General features: G+C 42.5%; 1 protein-coding gene and 1 non-coding gene across 2 annotated transcripts in view; one reads left to right on the top strand and one right to left on the bottom strand.

The window, feature by feature from the left end:
* HYDIN (HYDIN, axonemal central pair apparatus protein) overlaps positions 1 to 23,499 on the top strand; it is a 351,593-nt gene that overhangs the window by 299,846 nt on the left and 28,248 nt on the right. Inside the window, exons 60-74 of the mRNA XM_023523662.1 lie at positions 981 to 1,098; positions 2,902 to 3,106; positions 3,791 to 4,026; positions 5,945 to 6,096; positions 6,207 to 6,396; positions 7,852 to 7,954; positions 8,177 to 8,458; positions 9,662 to 9,804; positions 11,030 to 11,248; positions 14,322 to 14,482; positions 17,323 to 17,420; positions 18,220 to 18,427; positions 19,570 to 19,782; positions 20,243 to 20,381; positions 21,427 to 21,592. Coding sequence (XP_023379430.1) covers positions 981 to 1,098; positions 2,902 to 3,106; positions 3,791 to 4,026; positions 5,945 to 6,096; positions 6,207 to 6,396; positions 7,852 to 7,954; positions 8,177 to 8,458; positions 9,662 to 9,804; positions 11,030 to 11,248; positions 14,322 to 14,482; positions 17,323 to 17,420; positions 18,220 to 18,427; positions 19,570 to 19,782; positions 20,243 to 20,381; positions 21,427 to 21,592 — 2,633 coding nt within the window. The remainder of the gene's footprint in view (positions 1 to 980; positions 1,099 to 2,901; positions 3,107 to 3,790; positions 4,027 to 5,944; positions 6,097 to 6,206; positions 6,397 to 7,851; positions 7,955 to 8,176; positions 8,459 to 9,661; positions 9,805 to 11,029; positions 11,249 to 14,321; positions 14,483 to 17,322; positions 17,421 to 18,219; positions 18,428 to 19,569; positions 19,783 to 20,242; positions 20,382 to 21,426; positions 21,593 to 23,499) is intronic.
* LOC111731797 lies at positions 13,781 to 13,899 on the bottom strand. The gene has a single exon (XR_002777324.1). It is a non-coding gene; the product is annotated as a 5S ribosomal RNA (ribosomal RNA).

Here is a 23,499-nt window from a genome sequence, read left to right as displayed (position 1 = left end):
ATTGCAAGATTTTTTTTCCCTGAAGAATAATTTATGCATATATGCATTTTTATTAACAGAGATAAAGGCTGGAGATTAAGGGTCTATCTTCACCCCTTCAATTCTTTCATCTCAAAATTCATGTCATTTTAACATTTTGCTTTTTATATTTCTACAAATTATTTTTCAATTTTCTAATTATTAATATTTAAAGTTGATATTATTTTATGATTCATATTCTTTATTTCATTTCAATATTTTCATTATTTATTTTATAATAATTTAATAACGTTTATTCATAGATATTATAATTGTATTTTGCATCAAAACATTTTTAATTTATTTTTTATTTTAGCATGTACAAATTCATTCAAAATACTCAAGAGAGGGGGTAGAAGTTCAATTGTTCTGGTCATGAAGCAAGCGAATACTCAAATATATAAAACTCCGAAAAGGTTAAGGTTGTACCTCAAATACATTTGATTATTTGTGGGGAACTAGCCTCTAGGCAAACTAATTATTGGGTAAACTCGTTTCAAGTGAAGTGAACAGTTACCAAAACCTGTGTTTGTGCTATTGCTTAAACTAAGTCTTTAAAACACCATGACTATAAATGTGAAGAAAAGGGATAGAATTTAATCGACTTGGCATTTCATTTTTTTTCAAGTAAGATCAGGTAAAAGATTTGATGTCTACAAATAGTTTTCACACAGTGTTTTCCAACAATCTCAAGTAAACATATAACAGTTGTTATTTTCTTGCAGTAATTTTTAACATCCTTCTGAACCATATTTAATAAGTACAATTACTACCTGGTTTTCTCACAATTGTTCAATGAGTTTGGCTAATGATGAATGCTGCCTATGCTTCTCCAGTGCCCTCTTGGGCAAAGAAGGGCCCCTTTCCCCATTCCTAGGAGAAGAGACCTTGCAAGCAGACAGACAGGTGGCATTTAATGTCACCACCCCAATCTAAGGGCATTCTCTTGCTTCTTTAATCAGAGTCAGTCATATTCGGCATGCAAGATCCCGAGAAAGCGAGAGCTTCTACAAGAGTGGCTTTTCCAAGGCAAGCAAGTTCTCCGAGTCTATTCAGAAAGAAGTAAACATTCCTAACCAGGTGAGTGCCTCTTTCCTTGTTCCCTGAAGCCCTGTAAGGCCACCTTCCAACTAGTTCCTACAACAAATACCTCCCTAGGATAGCAGGGTTTGAATCTACTGTGGTGGGAATATTACATAGTTACACTAAAATATCACTTGTATTTTAAGACAAGGTGTTATGACTTTTAATTTAGATATGCCCTTTGCTTTAAAACCTTCATTGGCTCCTCACTGCCTTAAAATTAAGTTTCAACTCCAAATATATTTTAATTAATAGTCTTTTGGTTATAAGAAACAAAAGCCCATTTAGCCTGGCTTAAATAAAAGGAGATTTGAAGACTTCCGCTTCTGTAAGATGGAATAGATATAATTTCCCCTCTTCTTCCCAACTAAGTACAACTAAAATCCCTGGACATTTGGTATAAAACAAACACAGAAAATTGAAAGGTGGGAAGAAAAATCAGACCAGCTAGGGTCCTTGGGATCTAATGAACATCACAGTGGTGAGTTCCCTGAGTTTCCTTTTTGTTTCATATATCCCGTCTGGGTGCTGAAGGAGCCAGCAACCTAGCAACATCAGCAGGCACAGACCAAAAAAAGGCCCCCAAAAAAGCCTACTCCCACTAGCCAGAGGACCAGGAAAAGAGCAGCCTATCAAGACAGAAAATTTCAGACAGGAAGTGTTCTATTACAGTCAAACATGACAGAAAATCCTGTGGTCCTAACCTACCCCTGCTAGCAAAGGCCAGTGGGGAGACTTTCACCCTATCCAAGCTATAATGAGATGCCCCAGCCCCCTGCCAGAGTAGCGTCTCAAGAACGCCTAGTGGGTAGCCAGGACTTTTGTCACTATTGTCACCTCTACCATTGTTCGCGGAGATACCACATGGGGAGTTTCACCCCAGCCCGGTGGTAATGAGATACTGCTCCCTCCACCCCAGTGGGTCTCCCCTACCCCGTGGCATCAGCAGAACAGCAACAAAGCACCCCTCCCCCTCCTCGCCAGGGAGATATCAGTTGAGGACTAGTATGGAGCCAGAACTCCCACCCCTTGTCTGGCAGTAATGAGAAGTCCAAGTGGGTAATCCAAACTGCCACCCCCGCCCCTTGGAAATAATGAGTCAGTGCCCCCCCACCCCCTCCCCCTGCCAGAGTGCTGTCAGACAAAGCCAGGCCAAAGAGAATTTTTAAATAAGATCCAGTCTCATAATATAATAACCCAAATGTCCAGCTTTCAACTGAACATCACTTGTCTTACCAAGAACCAGGAAGATCTCAAACTGAATTAAAATAGACAAGCTCGATGCCAACACTGAGATGACAGATGTTAGGGTCATCTGACAACGATGCTAACGCTGCCAACATGAAAACACTTCAGAGAGCAGCTACGGATATGCTCAGAACAAATGAAAACATAGTGAGTCTTGGCAAAGAAAGAGAAGATACAAAGAAGAACCAAATGGAAATTTTGGAATTGAAAAAAGTAAATAAACAAAATTTAAAATTTAATGAAAGGGTTCAATGACAATGGAGAGGAGATGTCCATTTGGGTAAATGTTGTACAACGTAGAGCGTGTCTGTTCCCCTAAACCCCCACTCAGTCACGACTGGTCAGAAGGAAGGGACACAGAAAGGAGCACAGCGAGCCCATGCCTGAAGCCCCCCAGGCCCTCCCTTCCTCCGGGAGAGGAGCGGGGGCCCAGAGAGAGCCTCTGGAGGATGGCCCCGCCAGTCCCTCTCGACGCCATCTCATGAGTGGTGGGAGGGCTCGGGCTGTCACCCACTCTGCCTCCACCCCTTCCCCCTCCACCGTGTCCTGCAGGCTCGCTTCACCCACGGCATGTTCACCGTGTACCCTGGGTTTGGCTCCGTTCCTCCCGGAGGGGTGCAGACCATCACCGTGGACTGCGTGGCCGACCCCGTGGGAAAGTGTGAGGAGCTGATAGCCATCGATATCTCTGACCGAGACCCAAGACACCACCCTGCTGGCATTCCTTACAGCCTGTTGGCTGAAGCCTGTCTGCCAGGTACGGAGCACTGAGACTGGACAGCGCCCCTTAAAAGACCTTCATCTGTAAAAAACCCACCACCATGTAAATGTCTAGCGAACATAGCTGGGCTGCTATCTTTGGGACCTTAGAACTTACTCTGGCGTCTTCGGCCATATTTTTCCTTAAAGACTTACGAAGCATGCACACCTAGAAGAGGCTGTGCAGCTTTAAACTCATCTTCCTGAGTTTGGTCCAGGGTTCTCAAATGAATAGGGAATCAATGAGATATGGCACCAGACCCAGAAACACTGAATCCTGCTCTTGGCCAGGTCACTCCCTGTGGGCAGCATATACACAGAGAACAGTGGTCAGTGACAGAGCACGCTATACCTTTAATGCAATAAGATCTCAGGTGAAGCACTGAGGAACTTTTCTTTAGCTATGGGTGCTGTGCAACCTCGGACCAGAGTGAGCCAAACGCCTCCTTCTTTCTTAGGCTTACCCTAGATCCCATATCTTACCCCTCCTTACCATTGGGAGGAAATGACGGTTGGGGTCTGGCAGTCAGCAAGAGCAGTACAAAAGAAGATAGAATTTGTCCCATCGCTCACATCCTCTGTGATTGTCCTTTGTTGGAATCCAAACCTCCAAAGGAGAAATCACAGGAAGCAAGACTTGGGCCCTCAGGCCTCGTCTCACAGCCTTCCCTCCACTCCCCAGCCTTCGTGACTGACAATAACGCCTTGATATTTGAGGAGCACCAGATCTGTAGCAGCGCCAACATGTACAACATCTTGCAGACCATAGATAGTGTCGGCCTGTTTGTGGAGGACGAGAACAAGTTCATCTTCAGCAATGTTCTCGTGGGCCATCAGGCCAAGGCTCGGTTCAAGATCAGCAACATGGGGAAGATCGCCTGTGATGTGAACATTGTGGTTAAGCCTGTCTCCAACAAGGTCAGCAGCCCCCTCGGCCCGCCCTGGCCCACCGTGGTTGGCAGAAAGCCAGGAAAGAGCTCTTAGAATCCCCTGCTCTGGAGCCTCTATACACAAGTTGGGATTATCTGCCACTCTGGCCCTGACGGAAGTTATGGGAGGGAACTGGGCAGTTTCCCATAGGCATACATTTGTCCCAAAAGGTGTCTCCTCTGGGTACCTCTGTGATAAACTGATACACAGGAATGAGCAACTCACTCCTCCATCAAACACTGTGTGCCTACAATAGATGCAGCCTTATGGGGAGAGCCAAGATGAGTGACAGCTCAGGCAGGCTGCCTCAAATCGTACATTTGTCTGGTACAGGAGATTTGGGGAGTATCAGATTATAAGGCTGTGAAATGATGAGCATTTATTGAGTCCCCACTGTATGCTAGGCACTGTGCCAGAGGATTCGTATGGATTGCCTCATTTCATCCTCACAACAAGTTTGTATTATTATCCCCATTTCAAGTCAAGGAAATTGAGGCTCGAGAAAACTAAATTCTTTTCCTAGGTCCCGGAGCCTAGGGATATAGGGCTAGGTTTAAAGCCAAGCTTCATTCACATACAAGGCAAATAATAAGTTCTCATCTCGGGATCCGCCAGACTAGAAGCTGCCTTCCCCTCTAAATCAGGCCATACTGAGATTTTTTTCCTCACGGTAGAAGAGGAAGTTCAGGATGCTGACAGAGACTCAGTCAACAGGTTTCACTCGCCCTTATATTCCAGTCAGATGTGCTGCAAATACTGCCTGGTGTCATCTCCACTGCTTAATTCTCTGCCCAAAAATGGAATCTTGGCCCAGGTGGTCCTTGTGCCCCAGAACTGACATTGTTCACATGGCCGATGGTGGGGGGAAGGCCACCAAGAGGGTCGGCCTAGCCTAGAGTCAAGAGTAGAGTCTACATTCCCAAGGGATTGTCACCCACTGCAAAGAGGCAGAGTTTGAGAGACTAATAATTTTATGACTTCCCTCAGGCCCTGGTGACATCCAGTCATTACGCTCTGACTGTATCTGAGACACAAAGGGGCAGCTTTCTTTCTATTTGTACTAAAAACATTAAAAAGTGAGCAAGCCTGATTTTTAAACAAAGGATTTTAACAGGGGGTTTGCAGACATTGTATGTTCTCCTCCTCCTTAATTTTCAGACTATCCATTGGAAAGAACATTAAGAACAAAAAGAAATAGTCTTGAATCCCATCTGCCTCCCATAAGAATGAATAGTCCTTTTGAGGCCATGCCAGGGGTCCCTACAGTCTTCCCAAAATGCTGCCACAGATGGGAAGAGATAAGTGCGATGGGAGGTTGTCCTAACTAAAGCTATTGGAGTTTCAAGAAGCGGAAACCCACTTGGGATAACCCAAACTAAGCAAGGTTTGCTCCGATGAATCAGAGATCTCAGACGAGGTCAGGACACACTGTGCAGCCAGAACACTGTGGGACTGGCACTGTCACCTGAAATCCAGCTTTCAGAAGACCAGTAAAGGCTCTGTCCATCCTTCAAGGATCACGGGTCTTTCACTCATGCTGTCTCTGTTGTTCCATGGCTTCTAGTTCAGTTCCATACGAGCAACCACCAATGATCTCTAGGCATCTTAATTTAGTTCAGAGAGACAAGGAGACAGAGATTGATACCTGTCTATCTAAGATCTGCATTAGTTCATCTGTTTGAGTCAAAGATCACAGGTTTAGCCAAAGCCAGCCAGTTACTACTGAGAGGTGGGTCCAGAGTATCTAGGCTGTTCCTTCCAGGGGCATGACTATGCAGGCAATGGAACATGTCCACTGCGGAGCGTAAAGGAGGGAGAGAGCACAAGGGTGATAGAGATGAGCAGCAAGCCCTGGGTAAATGCAAAGTAGCTAACACACACGCCTATCCCTGCCCTCCCTCCGCAGATGGTTGCTCGCATCATCGACATCTTTGAAGTGGAACCCAACAAGATGTGCATTGCCAGTCGCTCACATGGCTTTGCCACAGTGTCCTTCACCCCACAGGCCATGCAAACCTACCAGTGTATCTTCGAGGCTACTTTGGATGGCTTGCCCAGGTACCAACTCCCCAGCAACCTGGCCTGCAGCCGTGCTGCAGGCCACACTCTATGGAATGTCACCTCTGCCATGCCAGGCTGACAGACCTCAATCTGTGTGTTCCCTGCAGCAACCTGACCAAGAACCGAAGCCTTGTGTTTGATATTGTGGGAGAGGGCAACCTCCCTCGAGTGACTGTCGTGCGGCCAGTTCTCTATAACCAAACTGGGAACCCCTTGCTCCTCTTTAAGAGGCTGCTTCTTGGTCATTCAGAGAAACTACCTCTCATCCTGAAGAACAATGGCACCATCCCCGCCCAGGTACTGCAGCGGAGGGAGGGGCGGGGGGGGGGGCGGGGGAGTGAAGTGTGAGGTAGAAAGGGAGAAAAATCATTCATTCAGAAGTAAGACTTCTGATATTGGGGTCTCTTGCCATCCCTAATTTATGACTTCTTCTTCGATGTTCCTCATTCATTAACCTGTGTGAGACATGAGACGTACAGAGAGAAATCAGGCATGGTCTCTGCCCTCGAGTGTTAAAAGCAGATCACAGGATACACTAACAATTACTGTGCAAGGCAGCGCACACTGCATGCACTAAGCTTAGTGGATAGGATTATGGGTATTCTTAGTGTCTTCTTTTTTTTCTGTAATGAACATTGAATTTACAATAAGGAAAAACAAAAGAAGCCTCATTAAGAGCAAGAGATGTAACATCCTTAGGGACTTCTGGTTCAACAGTTAAATTATGTTTTTATTTTACAAAAAAAAGTGCTAAATTATGTAAAGGTTATGCAAAGAACTGTGGCATTATAAACGTTTTAGCATCTAGTTCAGTGAATTCCTGCCCACCCGCTCCTCATTTTTCTAATTTTTCTTAAAAATTTTTGCATTTATAGTCTCTCAGATTTAACTTTAGACATCATTTTATGATGTTCCTCAAAAAATTTCATTAAGAATCCTATGAATTATTTGGGATGAATTTCTACTTTTTTGAGTATTTGAGCTCTCTACCATCCATTAATTTAGATCTTTTATGTAAATTTTTTTTTCATATAATTCCTCCTTATAATTTATTAAAGGTATTTCTAAATATGTAATGTTTTTTAATATCAGTAGCTTCTTATATGATATCACTAGTTCTTCCTTCTTCGTGCCTAATTTTTTACATTATTTTGTTCATGATGGTGCCAGCATTACTATCTTCTAAAAATGATTGCTGGTATCTCACACCTCAAATTAGATATATGGCTTTAGTTCTTTTTTAATCAGATATATGGCTTCTGGTGGTCTGGAAAACATCCCTTTTCTCCAAGTGGGTCAGATGCCCACCTTGGTTTTCCTCTTATCATGGTAGGGTGCTCAACATGACACTAAGGCACCAGAATCTAGGCAATACTTGTTTTTAAGAACTCTCATTCATGCAAGTCCCCATAGAATGATGAATATTCATTTCCATTTTATTAGTCTAGAATGTATTTTACAACTGCCCTTGTCAATCAGAGGCCTTGGCAACCCCATTCTAACAGTACTTACCTGGGTGATCTGTAAAGTCACCTGTACTTTCTGGGCCTCCAGTTCCAATTTTTTTTTTCCTCTCTAGGTCTAATATTTATTATATCTCCCTTGTAATAAGAAACAGAAAGTTGGGCACTGTGCACAGTGGCTTGGGCGGGGGCGGGGGGCAGTTCCCAAACAGCGCAGTATCTCACTCCAAACTCAAAACTCATGAGCGGCCTGTAAGTTTAACACTCAGTCCCGCTTTCCTTCTGCCAGCTGCATGTTGACCTGCAGGACCAGCTAGGCGTCTTCTCCCTGAAAGGGAGGCCCACTACCTCCTACATCTACATTACAGAGGAAAACAAACCCCATGCCAAAGGTAAGTTGGGAGAGAGTGGCTTCTAGAGGACAGTGGGTCCCAGTGCTGTTTTATTAGAGGACTCAGGACCCAGCCAGAAAAGAACGCCCAGTCTTGTTACCAATGGCTACTCTACGCAATGCTCATTCCCACACTAGGTCCGCTTTCCCTTCAGTCAGGGTCTTTACGGATGCATCTTCCTTTAAACTGGTTCTAAATGATTCTTCTCTCTTTTCTTTGCAGCAAAGAAAGCTCACACAGCCTCCCTGGTTGTTCCTCCCGGAAACACAGCTGAATTTGATGTTATTTTCCACTCGCAAAAGGTTGGGAGGATAACAGGCATCATCCACTTGTCAGTGATCAACAACCAGTACGAAGACACAGTCATCCACATGGTGGGAGAGGGCTATGAGGACGACATCACATTAGACAACATCCACAGGCTGGCGGCTTCCGCCACCAGCCAGAAGACCTCAGACACCTCTGAGATGATCGAAGAAAACCCTGTGGAAGACTTGGTGGCAGGTGGGAGGAGCAGCAGTGAGGTGTTGACGACTGGTGTCTCATTTTAAATGAGAGTGAAACTTAAATAACAAGTCAGCTAGCTTCTTGGGGATTTAGGACAGAATCTCCTCTTCATCACTGTATGCTCTGTCATGCCTGGCTCCGTCACTGCATTCATTCATGTGTCCTCTCAAGGAATATTTATGGCACATCAGTATGCATGTGTCAGGTACTATGCTGAGCCCTGGAGTTCCAAAAAATAATAGGAGTCTCTGCCCTTAGAGAGCTTATAGTTCGAACTCAAATTTCAATTTGACAGACTGTTCCACCGTGTGTCAAGTGTTGCAGCTTCATTTGGTTACCTATACTCTTTGGGGTATGAGAAAATTTACTTCATTGTTATTATCAAAAAGCATTTGCTAAGCACCCTAATTGTATGGCTAATTGCTCTGAAGTAAACTATAAACACAGTCTCACAGTTTTTCTAGGAGTTTAACTATAGTCTTGGAATGTAGCATTGGGCAGTAGCATTGGGCAACATGGGTTAAAATCGGTGCTCCTCACGTATCTGGTGTCTCACCCCTGTTTGTGGCTACGGGGTGACATCTCTCACCAGAGGTCAAGCGGGAGCCAGCAGTGAACCCTAGTTCAGAAGTCAAAGTTCATACTTATAATAGAGTTGCCAGATTTATGAAGTCAGAATACAGGAATTCCCCCTTAAATCTGAATTTCAGATAAATGATGAGTTATTTTTTAGTTTAAGTACATCCCAAAATATTGCATGGGACATACTTACGCTAAAGATTACTCATCATTTATCTGTAATTCAAATTTAATGGGGATTCCTGTATTTTATCAGTAGTATTGTTTCAACAAACAAATGGAGTTGGGGGCCTATGTTTTCTCTTGGAAATGAGGGCCAAGGTGGATGGATAGACAGACTTATGGATGGATGGATGGATGGATAGATGGATGGATGGATGGATGGATGGATGGATGGATGGATGGATGGATGGATGGTTGGATGGTTGGATAAGTAGACTGACTCACCAACAAGGCAAAGCTAACTGCTCGGGACTCCAGGTTTTTCCAACACAACCATCCAAGGAGGGTGGGGTTGCATGAGGGTGAGGCACAATGTCCCTCAGATGCTGCCTCTGCGGGGAAGTGAGCACTAGGAGGTGGCCAGGGAGGGCTCACCGGCCTTCTGCTTCTGTCCCCTAGCTGCTCTGGTGGACCACATCCAGTTTGGGGACTGCCACATTGGAAACAGCTATAACGTGAGCTTCACAGTCACTAACCATAGCCAAGTGAATGTGATACGGTTTGAATGGCCCCTTTTAGCTACAATTTCCTTTTCACCACAGGTAAGTGAAAGGCATTCACTGTTTTCTGGACTCCCTTAGGCCTCCGCCAACCCGTTTTTTTGTCAGTCCATTCCCATGGCTACAAGGGACAGGATGCATGAATCTAAAGCTGGAACCATCCCTCACTCAGACCTGGTAGCGGGAAACACTGTTCAGGTCCCCTCTGGCCTGAGAGCAGAGAACGAGTTCTGCCAAGACTGTTGCTAGGCTGATGTTGAGGAATCCCATGGAAGCCTATGGATGCAAACAGGTCTCAGTCTTCCCATCCCAGAGTGTAGACCTGTCGCCCCCTGGGTGTGTGTTCTTCAAATGTTATTCCTACAAAAGTGGTTCATTAAAAGCTAAAATGCGGGTGGCGGGTTCTGTGGACAACTGAGATTTAGAAAATGTTGCAAGTTATGTCTTTCTCTTAAAGATTCTAGTTAACCGTGTTTTACCGGGAATTTTATAACCCTTTTAGCATCTCATGGCACACATTTTATGAATTGCTGACCAAAGCTGGACATTGACCAAGGCCTAGGTCAACATGATAGCCCATCCTAGCCTCCAGCCAGTAGTTGCTCTTTATAGACAGTTCATTTCTGAGTTCCCAGGACACTGGATATACTCATATATATATCCACTGCCTCCTGCTCTGTTTCAGCCACCAAGTCTATTCAAACACAGAACTCTAGGGGAATAGAGAAAGGAGGGTTGGGGACCCTATCTTTAAGTCTTTGAGTGCTATCAAGAGGAAGTTTTGCTTTCTGGGGGGATGTAAAGCATTAATAAAAGTAGGCAGAGATAGCTTCTTATAGTCCATTTATACCCACGTACACACACACTCATGCATACATATCCACACACACACACACACACACACACACACACACACACACACATTTGTGGCCTTGAGGAGTACTAAGCTATCTTCTCCCTTCACTTTACAGAAGAAAGTTTTTTTTATCAGAAACATGAAAGGACTATCATATATATCATATACATATGTGTATATATGTATGATATGATAGTACGGAGTGTATAGATATACACACATGGTACATATGTGGGGTTTTCTGCATAAAACACTTTTGTACACATTTAAGACAATCTACATATATGGGCTTGAACGATGCACTTTTTAGCAAGACTTATCGCTCTACCCCTCCTCTAGAATGTCACCATCAGGGAGCAAGAGTCCTCAATAGTGAATTCACAAAAATACTAATACCATGTTCTTCCCCAGATTGGCCACCTCCACCCTGGGTGCTCCAAGGACATAGTGGTGACAATGAAGTCAGACATGCCCATCAACCTGAAGAAGATGGGGGTCAAGTGTAAGCTCTCCAAGATCGTGTTTCAGCTCCCTGCAGACCAGGTTCATGACTGGGACGACCGCATGCGCACAGTCAAGTGGGTGGACGCACACAGAAACATGCCTGGGACTTTAACTACAAAACGAAAAGTGAGTAGGGACTTCAAGCACAGATTGGATCAGGTCTGCCCTTCCTGGGTGCCTACTGCTCTCGAGTTCAGTGTGTCATCATTTCCTTCTTTCATAGAAAAAGGAAGAGTTGCCATTTCACTCAATCTTGATGTCAGAAATGCAAACCGGACTTCCAAGCACTCCATCCACACTACATGTGCCACACGAACCACACATTTTAATTGGTAGAGCTTTAGATTAAGTCTCGATACCTAGTTGAACATGTCCTCCCACATTTTTCTTTTTTAAAAATGTCATGACTAATCTTTTAGTTCTTTCCATTTTACTCTGTGTGTCCAGAATTAGATTAGTTCTAATCTTTGGTTAATGACAGAATCTCATCTTTGGTCCATGCATAGCCCTCTTTTAATTATTCCTGGTTGATTTCTTTTTAATAATATCATAGACAAAGATGAACCCACACACAACACAGGAAGTAGAACATGGATAACCTGTATGGTTTTCAGCCATTCCATCCCCCTGCCTCCCTCCTAAAGGTAATCACTACTATCCTGAATCTTATTTGCTCATTTCCTTGAATGTTATCTTTTACTTCTTTTTTTAACCTGTGCATTCTAAAAGGCATACCGTTTAGATGTAGTTTTTAACTTTATTTTTTAAAAGGTTATTGCTTGTGCTCATGCACATTATTGCATGTGGTTAGAGTACACCTATTTTACTGCTATATAAAATTCCATTATTATTTACCATCCATTCTTCTTTTGAAAGTTATTTATGGTTTTGCTATCATGGACAGTGTTTCTGTGAGCATTACTGTTCATGTCACATCATATTCATTTGCAAGAATTTATATTCCTAGAAGTGGAATTGCTGAATCATAGGTATGTAAATGTTCAACTTTCCAGGATAACACCTAAGCATTTCCAAACTGCAGTACCAATTTATACTTCAGCTAGCAGAGATCTTACTGATCCACATTTTCTCGAATATGTGGCATTGTCAGCCTTTTTTATTTTTATCATTTAAATGTATAGGAAATGGTTTCTTTTGGGGCGTATTTTGCATTTCTTCATCACTAATAAAGTTGAATATTTCTTCATATGGTCATTGGCCATGCAAGTTCTCTCTTATATAAATGCCTTTTGCCCATTTTTAATTATGCTGCTTGTCTTTGTATGAGTTATTTTATTTTTTATAAACTCTACTGTTCTTATTATTTTTCTGAAAATGTCTTCACCAAATTTATAACTCATCTTTTCATTTTCTTTAATGTCTCTTTTGATGAACAAAATTGTTCATCTCTCCTCATAATTATTTCTCCTTGTGTCTTACGTTTAAAACTCTTCCCTAACAGAGAAGAAAAATATTCACTTTTTCTTTTCCTTATGTTAAATAGGTTTGCTTTTGATATTTAAGCCCTTGGCCCGCCTGGCTTTTATGCATAGTATGAGGCAAAGATCCAATTTCATATTTTTCCATCTAGATAACTAATCTTGCCAAATCTCTTTTTTGTTTAATCCTTCTGTTCCCTACTGATCTGCCATGCCTCCCTTGTCATCTTAATTTTATATGTGCCTAGAATGTCTCCTGTCTCTATATTCTACTTTATTGCTGATTTTTCTATCCCCATGCCAGTTTTACACTGCTTTAATTTCTATAGCTTCATAGTCAGCCTTGATACCTGGAGAGGAAGTCCCTCCTCCACACTGTTTTGTTCTGAAGTGTTTTCGTTATTCTTGGCCCTTTATTTTTCTACATGATTTTGGAATTCATTTAGCAAGTACAGCTGACCCTTGAATAACATGGGTTTGAACTGTGTGGGTCCACAGAGATGTGGATTTTTTCAAATAAATACTGTAAATGTATTTCTCTTCTTTGTGATTTTCTTAATATTCTTTTCTTCAGCTTACTTTATTATAAGAATACAGTATATAATACCTATAGAATACAAAATATGTGTTAATCGATTGTTAATGTTATCACTAAGGCTTCTGGTCAACAATAGGCTATTAGTAATTAAATTTGGGGAGAGTCAAAAGTTATACACAGATTTTTGACTGCATGGGGATTCTATGTCCCTAACCCCTGCATTGTTTAAGAGTCAACTGTACTATGAAAACCCTGATGGAAACTTGATTGGAATTAGATTACATCTATAATTCAGTTCAGGAAGAACTGACAATTTTATATCAATTCATCCTTTTCATTAAAAAGGTATATCATTCTATTTATTTTGGTCTTCAAGATTTTTTTTACTATCATTTGGTTTCTTTAACAGTATTAGGATTCTTCAGGTTTTTTTATTGGTTCTTGAGTCAATTTTATTAAATAATTTTTCTAGGAATTTGCCCTTCAACTAAGTTGTCATGTATTTTCATAAAATTATTCATAATATTTTCTTATCATATGTTTAAATCTATAAGATCTATAGTAATGTCCCCTTTTCGTTTCTTTTTTCTTTCTTTTTTTTTTAGGCAAGGCAACCCTTGGTTGACCTCACAGATTGCAAGGACCTTGTCAGCTTACAATCCCTTTTTTTTTTTACGCCTACACCTACAGCACCTGGTCTTCCCAGGTGGTCTCCCATCCAAGTACTAACCAGGCCCGACCCTGCTTAGCTTCCGAGATCAGACAGGATCGGGCTTGTTCAGGGTAGCATGGCTGTAGATCCCCTTTTTGTTTCTGATAATGATTATTTGTATTTTTTCCTTTTTTTCTTGATTAGTCTCACCAAAGGTTTTTTAAATTGTTTCAAATAAACAACTTTTGGCTTTGTTAGTCCTTTCTGTTCTAGATTTATTTTCTATTTTATTAATATCTGTCTCTATCTGTATGATTTTCTTTCTCCTACCTTCATTGGAGTCCAGCTGAACCCAACACTCATGTCTTTGCAGTCTGTGCTCAGTAATGTCTTATTTCCTTTCCTATTTGTGAGTCATTTTTTATTTGCCTTAATCATCTATTCTGGAACTTGAGTTTGTGAATTGGTATTAATTTGCATAAGTAGAATAAAATACTGTGTTATCCCTCCCATTATCCCTGTGGGATAGCTGGCTCTGCATCTCTGAGGACACAGCTGCCTTTGTTACAGGTGGTAGAGATGGATCCTGAGCCTGCTCACTCAATACTGGAAGAAAACTATCGAGAACTGCAGCTTCAGATCAGTGCAAACGTGGATTTCGCCTCATACAAGTGCCAAACAAGTGATGTGCGCTTTAAGGAAACGCTAGTTTACCAAACCCGAGTGTTTGAGTGAGTCCTCAAAAGCCTCTGGCATTCACCAGAGAAGCTCTTTCATTTCATCATTCACCAAACATTTATTTAGTGTCTTTAACAGTATATACCATGCATCGTCTAAGTAACATGCACCAGAGTGTCTTCAAGGGTTCAATAAAACATTCAGACCCACAAAGCAATTGAAGTTCACACTTGAAATCAAATTATAGGCTGGGAAACACAGTCAACCAGGAAGGTGGCATCAGGCAGTTAGCTTCAGTGGGAATAATCTTTGCAGCAGTCCACTGCCACTCAGGAACTTCTTGTCGGTCCCCCGGGCGAGGACAGCTCAGACAATATCTACACTAGTGGGGATGGGGTCCATTAGATTAGAAGCCCCATGACCAACAGAAGCTAACATTTCTCATAACCACCCCAAAAGTATAGCTTCCAGGATGCCTGCAGGGAAAATGCCCAGTTACAAGAGCCTCTATGCTCAAGAGAACTCAAAGCTATGGCTTTCCTCCAGATAACCATCATTCCTCCCAGACCAAATACTATTTACCAAGCAGGGGTCATTTTTACTAGAAACAATGTTGCCTAATTACATAGCTGACATTTCTTCTTTATTTTCCAGGGAAACAATGCTAGAAAGTCAGTTCAAATCCACATTGTCTTTACAAGGAGAAAGAGTTATGTTAATCCTTCACCCATGCTCAGATGCAGGGATACAAAGATGCCAGAGGCCCTACCCTCAGAGCTCATGGTCTAAAGTTAGGGGTGGGGGAATGGGTGAAAACAGGTGAACTGATGGCTGCAGCATGGTGTCCTCTGTATGAAGGCCAAGGCCCTAAAGCAGACCAAGATATGGAAGAGTGTCAGGGAAGGCTTCCCAGACAAAGTGGTGCCCCAGCTTAATTTTGGAGAACAAATAGAAGGTGTCCAGGTAAAGAAGTAGGAAAAAAAAAAAAAAAGACCTTTTAGGCAGAGAAAGCAACATATACAGAGACAAAGAGAGAGGGCCTGTGACTAATCTTTGAGAATTACAAACACAAAAAATGTAAACCACTGACATTTCTACTTTGTAAAAATTAGTTATTAATTTGTTCAACTCATTTTCATTTGCACTGAAAGTGTCCTCTCAAATTATTATAGAACCAAAGACATAAGATAGGAAGTGGGATCTTTTGCTGATGCCCATTTTACCTAAAACAGGGATCAGCAAACTATGGCCCAGGACCAAATCCAGCTGATGCAGGACATGGGGAAGACCAAGCCTTGTCCTGAGCGAAGAGGGTTCTTTGGCGGAGAATGTAGAAAGAATTCAACATGCACGTCAAAGTTAGGGTCAAAAGGAAAGTTTATTAAAGAAGGGGAAAAGCAAAGACTAGAGAAAGCAAAGTCAAAAACCCAAGACAAAGAAAAAAAAGCCCTGAGTGTGGGGGATGGAGTTTATATATCATTCTTTAGTTCCTGTGGGTTACAGTTTAAAGACTTTGTTTACTCCTTTCCTGTGATATGGGCATACAGTGAGGAAGGAGAAGAGTGTAGCATGAGAGGCCTGCTGGCGGTTCCCAGCCTTTAATCCTTAGGTTCCCTATGGTTTTAGCCATAGGGAATGAACGATTTTATTTGAGTAGGGTAGCCACTTGAAGACTGTTGTTCCTGTTTCCCCTTCACTGGTGTGGGAAATGGGTTGTTAGCAATCCTAACAGAAATCTTCCTTTGTTCTGCAGGGGTCCTCCCGGCCTGGCTACAGGGCTGATCAGCAGGTTGCAATCTCCGAATGCAGCTTGATTTGATATTTTAGTTCTCTTGCCTACATTACAGCTAGCTACCTATATTTGTAAATAGTTTTGTTGGCATTTCTGTATTGTCAGTGGCTGCATCCACCCTGCAGCAGTAGAGTGAGTAGTTGCTGCAGGGACCTACAGCATGAAAAGCCAAAAAATCTTACGATCTAGCCCTTTAGAAAAGTTTGCCAACCCCTGACCTAAACCAAGAATTCTTTTTATGAAAACTATCTTGTGCCATTGAGATTTCTCTACTTGATAAAAATTTTCTTTAGGATGAAGACCAGTACTCACAAATTCACACAATAAATACAGGCCCCTGAGGTCAATGCATGGTCTACCTGGATGGGATAATGGAGCTCTAATCCCCAAACTCCACCCCTTACCTATCCCCCACAAACTCTCAACTTTCACTACTCCCCTAAAACAAGGAAGAGCATGTCTGTTTTTTTCCTCTTACACAATCATTTTCTTGTATTGAGAGGCCTCACGCTCCTTCTGTCACTGTCTGTGATCAAGTTTCATAGTGATTCCGGAAAAAGCTTCTATCTCCCAGTTCTTGTATTAGAGCAGGAAAACTTAGGCAGAATTTGAAATGAGTCTGTGTCTCAGCCAATGAAGGCATCTCAGGAAGGGGTCAGATGATTTCTGCTGACAGGGACATTGTTTCTGATGGGAAGTGATTCAGGAAGGGAGGGGCTATGGAATTTGCACCCCAGGATAGGACCATCACGTGAAATAGATTTTTGTTTCCTCTCTCATGGGAATTTCAAGATTACCGTGATGCATTCTGAGAGCTCATTGTATAGGGTCCCTGTGATATACAAGATGATTTTAAGTGCTAAATCTTTTAATATTTTTACTGTTAATAGCTATGTACCTATTGTATGTGTCTTAGAAGGAAATGTGATTGACACATCAATTGCATTATCTCAGAATAAATTGCTTAAAACTTGCCTTTTGAAGAAAGATTTAAGTAACAAAGTGACTTTAAAAAGTTAAATAACAGTATAGATGATGTGCAGACAGGACAAAAATCATCCACAACACATTTCTCAAATCCATTCCCTCATCTATTTGTAGGTTTGAACTGATTAATTCAGGAAATGTGCAGCTGGAATTCAGCTGGAACCTAGAAGAGGTGGCAAAGGCTGTCAGCTTTGTCATGCCAGATAACCAAGGTAAATACGATGCCAGGTAAAAACCAGGGTTCGCGCTTAGTCCCCAATAAGTAGAAGAGCTTTGTTCCTGGAAAAGCGAGCACTGCTCCCATGGCCTCCTAAGTAGCTAAGGAGAAGCAGAGCAGAGGCCTCTTGACATATGCAGAGCCTGAGAAACTCAAGAGCTGACCTCTGCCCTCATGTAGCCTAGACCCTGGCCTGCCACAAGGCCAACACCCTCTCACATCTCTAAGAATCTTTTCTTTTGGATCTTAACCTTCTAGGTGATTACAGACTCTTGGAGGAAATGATGAAAACTATGAACTAGCTCCCCAGGAAAATACACAATATGCCCAATTTGCAGTTTATATACATGAAGCACTTAAAAGGGGCCCATAACTTGGTAGGCAAACATCCATTACTACTGCTTCACTTTTGGAGATTCTCAGACCTTCCAAACGGAGCCTTATCCATGGGCTCCCAGGTTGTGAACTCCTACTTTAAAAAAGTGATCCTCCAAAAATGATGTTCCCAGCCCATCATTTTTGAGGCAAAAGACATCTGTTTGACCCACTCCCTTGAGCCAAAAGGAAACAGATTTGAAAACTTGATGGAATTAATTGAAGTATTTTTCATGAGTTGCCTGTGAGAGGTATGAGTCAATTTCTTACTCCTACTGTCCAAAGTTAAGTATCTGCCAGAAGAGGTGAGCCCACAGAAACAACCCATGGAGGGTCCCTAAGGGTCCATGAGTGGACCTCCTTCTCCTTGTCCTCCCAGCGCAAGTGCAGAGTATCCCTGGCCCTCTGTCTGCCCCCAGGTTCCTCTCAAAAAGAGCAACTGAGCCAGGGGACACTGCTCACAGGCAGCACTCTGGAGAGCGCTGTGGACCACTGGAACGAAGCTCTTTCACAGTCCTTCTCTGTGGAGCCTACCTCAGGCGTCGTGCCTATGGGGAAGACTCAGAAGATCAAAGTGAAATTCTCCCCATTGGAGGTCGGAGACTTCGAGAGCAATCTTTCCTGCCAGTAAGATGTGCTCCCCAGAACAAAGCTCTGCAGTTCCTGTCCCTCTTCTATCCCACCACTACCACCATTCCGTCCAGCCCTAGACCCCTGCACAGCCCAAACGGACACATTTCCCTTCGGAAGGAGTCACAGGGGCCAGCCTTTAGAGAACAAGGAGAATTAGGTCCTTTGTATTGCTCATCAACCCTGTCTAGACTCTTCGTCCAGCCCACCTCTCCCTTCCTGGTCACGTACAAAAGTCCACGGGGGAACAGAATGCTTGACAGCCAGGTGCAGTCCAGTCCTGTGACAAGCAAGAACTTGGGAAAGCTTTCTTATACCTTTACTGAGACTGGGCTTCCTTAACTTTAAAATTCAAATAACAATGTCCACCTTCTGGAGTTGTCACTGAAGATAATTCAGTGAAGCTTAGAACAGAACCTGGCACACAATAAGCACAGCAAACATCAGGTGGTAGACGTGGTACATAGTAGGTGAGGAATAGATGGGACCCAGGCCCAGTGAGAAAAAAGCTAATCCAATAACCGCTGGCAGTGACAGTCCCTGACGCGGTGCCCACTCACAGAAAAGCTCCTTGGAGAATGCCTGCCTTAACCACGGCCTAGGCGGAAGGGCCATACGAGCCTCCTGGAAACCCCACAGTTACACTGCAGGGACCCCTCCCACACCTGGGCCACCTAAGCTTAGAGCTGGTGCTGGAAGTCTGCTCACATCCTGCTCACTTTCTCCTGGGAGCTCAGGACACATTTTTAGGATTTCTATATCACTTTTTATATCCACTGGCTGCCTAGGAGAGGGCCCGCAGGCTAAGCCTCGGTGCTCATCTTACAGCAGGGAGATTTTCTGATCACCGATGGAGGCAGTAACCTGAGGCCATACTTAGGTATACAGAAGGAACCAGAATCCAGGCTCCTCAGACTCAGCCCGTTCATACATTCATCCATCCACTCGACAATTATTAATGATCACCTACTATGCATCATGTACTATTCAAGGCACTGAGGTTATGTTATTGACAAAGACAGATTCAGCCTCTGTTCTCATGGAGCTCACATTCTGGTGGATGTAATATTCATTTCTGACCAACTAAGAAAGCAATAATTGATTAAAACTAAAAAATTAAAATAATCTTATCCTCTCAGGATTCCCAACCTGCCGCCTGGAGAGCGAGGCCCAGTCTTGTCAGCAAAAGGGCGGAGCTGCTTGCCCTTTTGCCATTTTGACCTGAAAGACTCGGACTACATCAGTGGTCATCGGCGCAACCCGGATCTCCGCGGGCCTAGCGGTGGGGCTGTGGATCCAAACACCCGGGTGATTGAATTCACCAGTGTGGGCATAGGAGGGAAGAATCTCCGGTGAGTTGCTTAAGTTTGCATCAGTTGAATTCCTATCAGTCAGCCCTTCTAAAGAACTCCGAGGAGGAATTCAGAGAAACAAGCTAGGTGGGTTCCTAGAAGCAGGCTTGATATCCTGGGGCCTAAGAGAACTCCCACAGTAAGGAAGCTGAATTCTGTCTCCTTAGTTTTGACACTAGGAGAAATTTGGAAGGCATAAAAATATAATCTCTGACCACCACCTTGACCACAGAGGATCACTAGGACAGAAGGGCCCTTGACATCATCGTTATTCCAAAGTCCAGTACTCCGGCCATACTTTACACCCCCAAGTGAGATGCAGTTTTCATTTCTACAGTAACGGAGTGTCTGAAACAGTTCTGATTCCCATATAGCGGGGCTGTGTTAGGGCAGGTCCTAAGAACGTTTCACTTAATCCTCAACCCCCTCTCTCTGCTATCAATTCTTCACCCTTGACCAGGACTTTTACAATCCTGAACCCAACCACTAGCACCTACTCCTTCTGCTGGGTCTCTGAAGAAATGGAAAGTCTCCAGAACCCTCCAGCCTTCACATGCCTGACAGAGAAAGGCTTCATCCACCCTGAAAAGAAAGCTGAGGTGTGTGCGTGAACGAGGACCACTTGACCCAGGGCTTTAATCATTCTGTCTGTCTCTGAACAGCAAGTGTGCCATAGGCCAGAGATAGAGTTAGGGAGAACGGCCTAAGGGTGCATTCATCAGCAAGTATTTCTTGAGTGGCTACTATATGCGTTAGGCAGTCCTCATGAACGAGACAGACCTGAGCTCTCTTGGTTGGCCGTGAGAAAAAGAGACCTCTGGTATTTGCAGTTTTAAAAAATTAGATTATTAAAGCAGGAAAGGGGAGCTGGACACCAACGCCTGAAGACTCTAGGCGTTGACATGAATCAAAGCATTATTTTTGTCCGAAGGACTGACAGTGAAAGGACACAGATGTGTCTTCACTAGGTCAGGCCAAAAGGCAAGACAGAAAAGTGGAATCACGTCCCATCTCTTAGTCCTGTTGTTGACATAGTGATATAGTTTAAGGGATCAGACTTAACAAAATACGAACTCGCTGCTCAAAACAGATCTGCAGTCCCCATGTCCTATAAGTCCTGCAGAGAATCTTGGAGGCAGAAATAAATCTGTGAAACAGAAATTACAAATTCAGGTGCTTTCATGAAGGTCCTACAAAGGAAGGAAGCAGGCCCAGGGAACAACGACAGGTAATGCTGGGCACCAGAACTGGCTGGCCACAGTGCTTCGGCAGATGACTACCACACAGACAAGTGGACCCCAGGGTTGCCAACTCTCCCAAACTTTTTGGTGAAAGTCAAAATTCCAAATATCTATCTAAATCTCTCTATGTCTACGTACCATCCAAATACATGAAATACGGCAGCCTGGCCAACAGAGAATGTGGATGGGGTACGTCCCCTTAGAAAGACCTGTGAGCAAACAGCAAACACATTGATGTTGCTGGAAGAGCCAAATTTTACATGCCCTTCAGAGAGGTTAGAAAGGTAGTGATGACCTGGTAATGTCAGCCATCATTAACCTCAGTGCTGACAAGCCTCCGAGGGCACACAGGGTAAATAAACAGGAGCGTCTCTTACCACTCTGTTCCAAACTGTCTTCTTAGATTGTCTTCCAGTTCACGCCTTCCCATCTGGACATCACGGAAGCATTCTGGACTTTCTTAATCCCCGAACACAACATCACAGTCCCTTTCCTGCTGGTAGGCAAAGCCTCTGACCCTCTCATCAATCTGAACAAATCACACCTCAACTTCAGTTGTCTCCTCATCGGTAAGGCTGCCTTGTTGGTTAACATTTAGAGTTGGCGTGACCTTTAGGGGAAGGGAGTGGGACCAACGCCTCCTGTGTACGTCAGGAGCAAACTTGGGTGATGGACTTGTCCTGGTGTCTTCCAGAAGCATGTCAGAGGGCTTTTCTCACTGTTTACAAAGCCACAAAATATTTACATCTCAATCTAATTTCCATCAAGCATCTTCTAAATCCACACGCTAGTAACCAAAGGAAATTTAGGAACCTTGCTACAGATCCTACTTAGAAGATTCCTTTAGGGCCTGCACTGACCATCTTCATTTCCAGAGCCTCATGTCAGCTCCATCCTACTTGTGTGTGCCCCCAGAGTATGGGCTGTACCTCTTTGATTCTTGGTGTGTGCCACAGTGGTCATATTTCTCTGCCATCCTTTCACGCACTTATTTGGTTCAATAAATATTATCAAGCCCCATGTATAACCTGAGCACCTTTCTGTGAGCTGGGAATGCAATAGAGAAAGCCAAAGTTCCTACTCTTGTGATGGCTATGTTCTAGGAATAGGAAGCAGATTACCAAAAAATAAATAAACAAAATATATAGCATGTCAGATGTTGATAAGTCTTGTAGCGAAGAATAAAGCAGGGTAGGGGAAATAAAGAATGCCAGTTGACAGTGGGAAGGTGACTTTTGAGCAGAGACCTGAAGTAAATAAAGGAAGTGATTGCCAGGTCACTTAGAACCCTATGACTCTATGACATAGATGTGGTGTGGTGTTTGTGTGTGTATCTGTTTGTGTGTGTAAAATACAGCAAAGGATTTTTTAGTAATTCATTCAATTTTTTATCTATAAAAGTAATATTATTCATAATAAATCAATCAATGTAGTGTTATATACGGAACAATTTAATAATCTTTTCCCACCCATCCTCTCTCATTCTTCTCTTTCCATCAAAGAAAATCAAAGTTAACGGTTTGATGTGTACTATCTCCATACATATCTTATACTGATAACATATAAGTAGGCAGAAGGAGATTATGGTGTTTCGTAAGGTTTTGAATAAATAAGTGAGGAGTGTATCATAAGAATAATAACAGCAAGACAAAAAGAATTTAATCTAAGAATGCAAGGGTGGTACATTTCAATATAATCATTACATTAACAGATTAAAGAAGAACAACCATGTGATCATATTAATACATACTGAAAAGTCATTGCTAAAATTCAGCAGACATTCTCAACAAAAACTCTAACAGGAAAAGAGGAATAGGGAAAAACACTTGAGTGAAGAAAATTAACCAAAATCAAGAGGCAAATGTTATCTTGTAATAAACCACTAAAACCATATCAATTAAAATCAGGAATTAGGCAAGGATGTTCATTATCACTATTATTATTGAACACTTTCTTAGTGACTTTAGCAAATACAACAAAACAGGAAAATTAAATATTTGGCATAAATACTGGGGGAAAAGACAAAACTATCTCATTTGGCTGTTGCTGATTTACTTCATACATAGAACACTTCAAAAGGCTCTAGAGAAAAGCAAAATAAACTACTAGAATCAACAAGATCATTTAGTAAGTGGCTGGATGCAAGACAGATATACAAAAATCAATCGTTTTTCTTTCAGCAGTAAGCACCTAGAAGCAGAAACAAAAAATTCTATTCACTATTGACAAAACCTATATAATATCTAAGAATAAACATAACAAGAAAAGCCAAGGACCTATATGAAGAAAACTATAAAATCTTATTTAAATGCCTCCAAACAAGATCGGAATATTTGTCAGTTCTCCCAAAATTAAATGTAAATTTAATCAAATTCCATTAGAATCCCAACTAGAGTTACCAGGTAAGATATAGACACCCAGTTAAATTTTAATTTCAGGTACCTGTGAATAATTTTTAGTATAAATATGTCAGTAT

The sequence above is a fragment of the Pteropus vampyrus genome, unplaced genomic scaffold (assembly GCF_000151845.1).
Source record: "Pteropus vampyrus isolate Shadow unplaced genomic scaffold, Pvam_2.0 Scaffold399, whole genome shotgun sequence".
Lineage (NCBI taxonomy): Eukaryota > Metazoa > Chordata > Mammalia > Chiroptera > Pteropodidae > Pteropus > Pteropus vampyrus.
The sequence above is the reverse complement of the archived record's forward strand: the minus strand, read 5'-3'. Positions and strand labels throughout refer to the sequence as shown.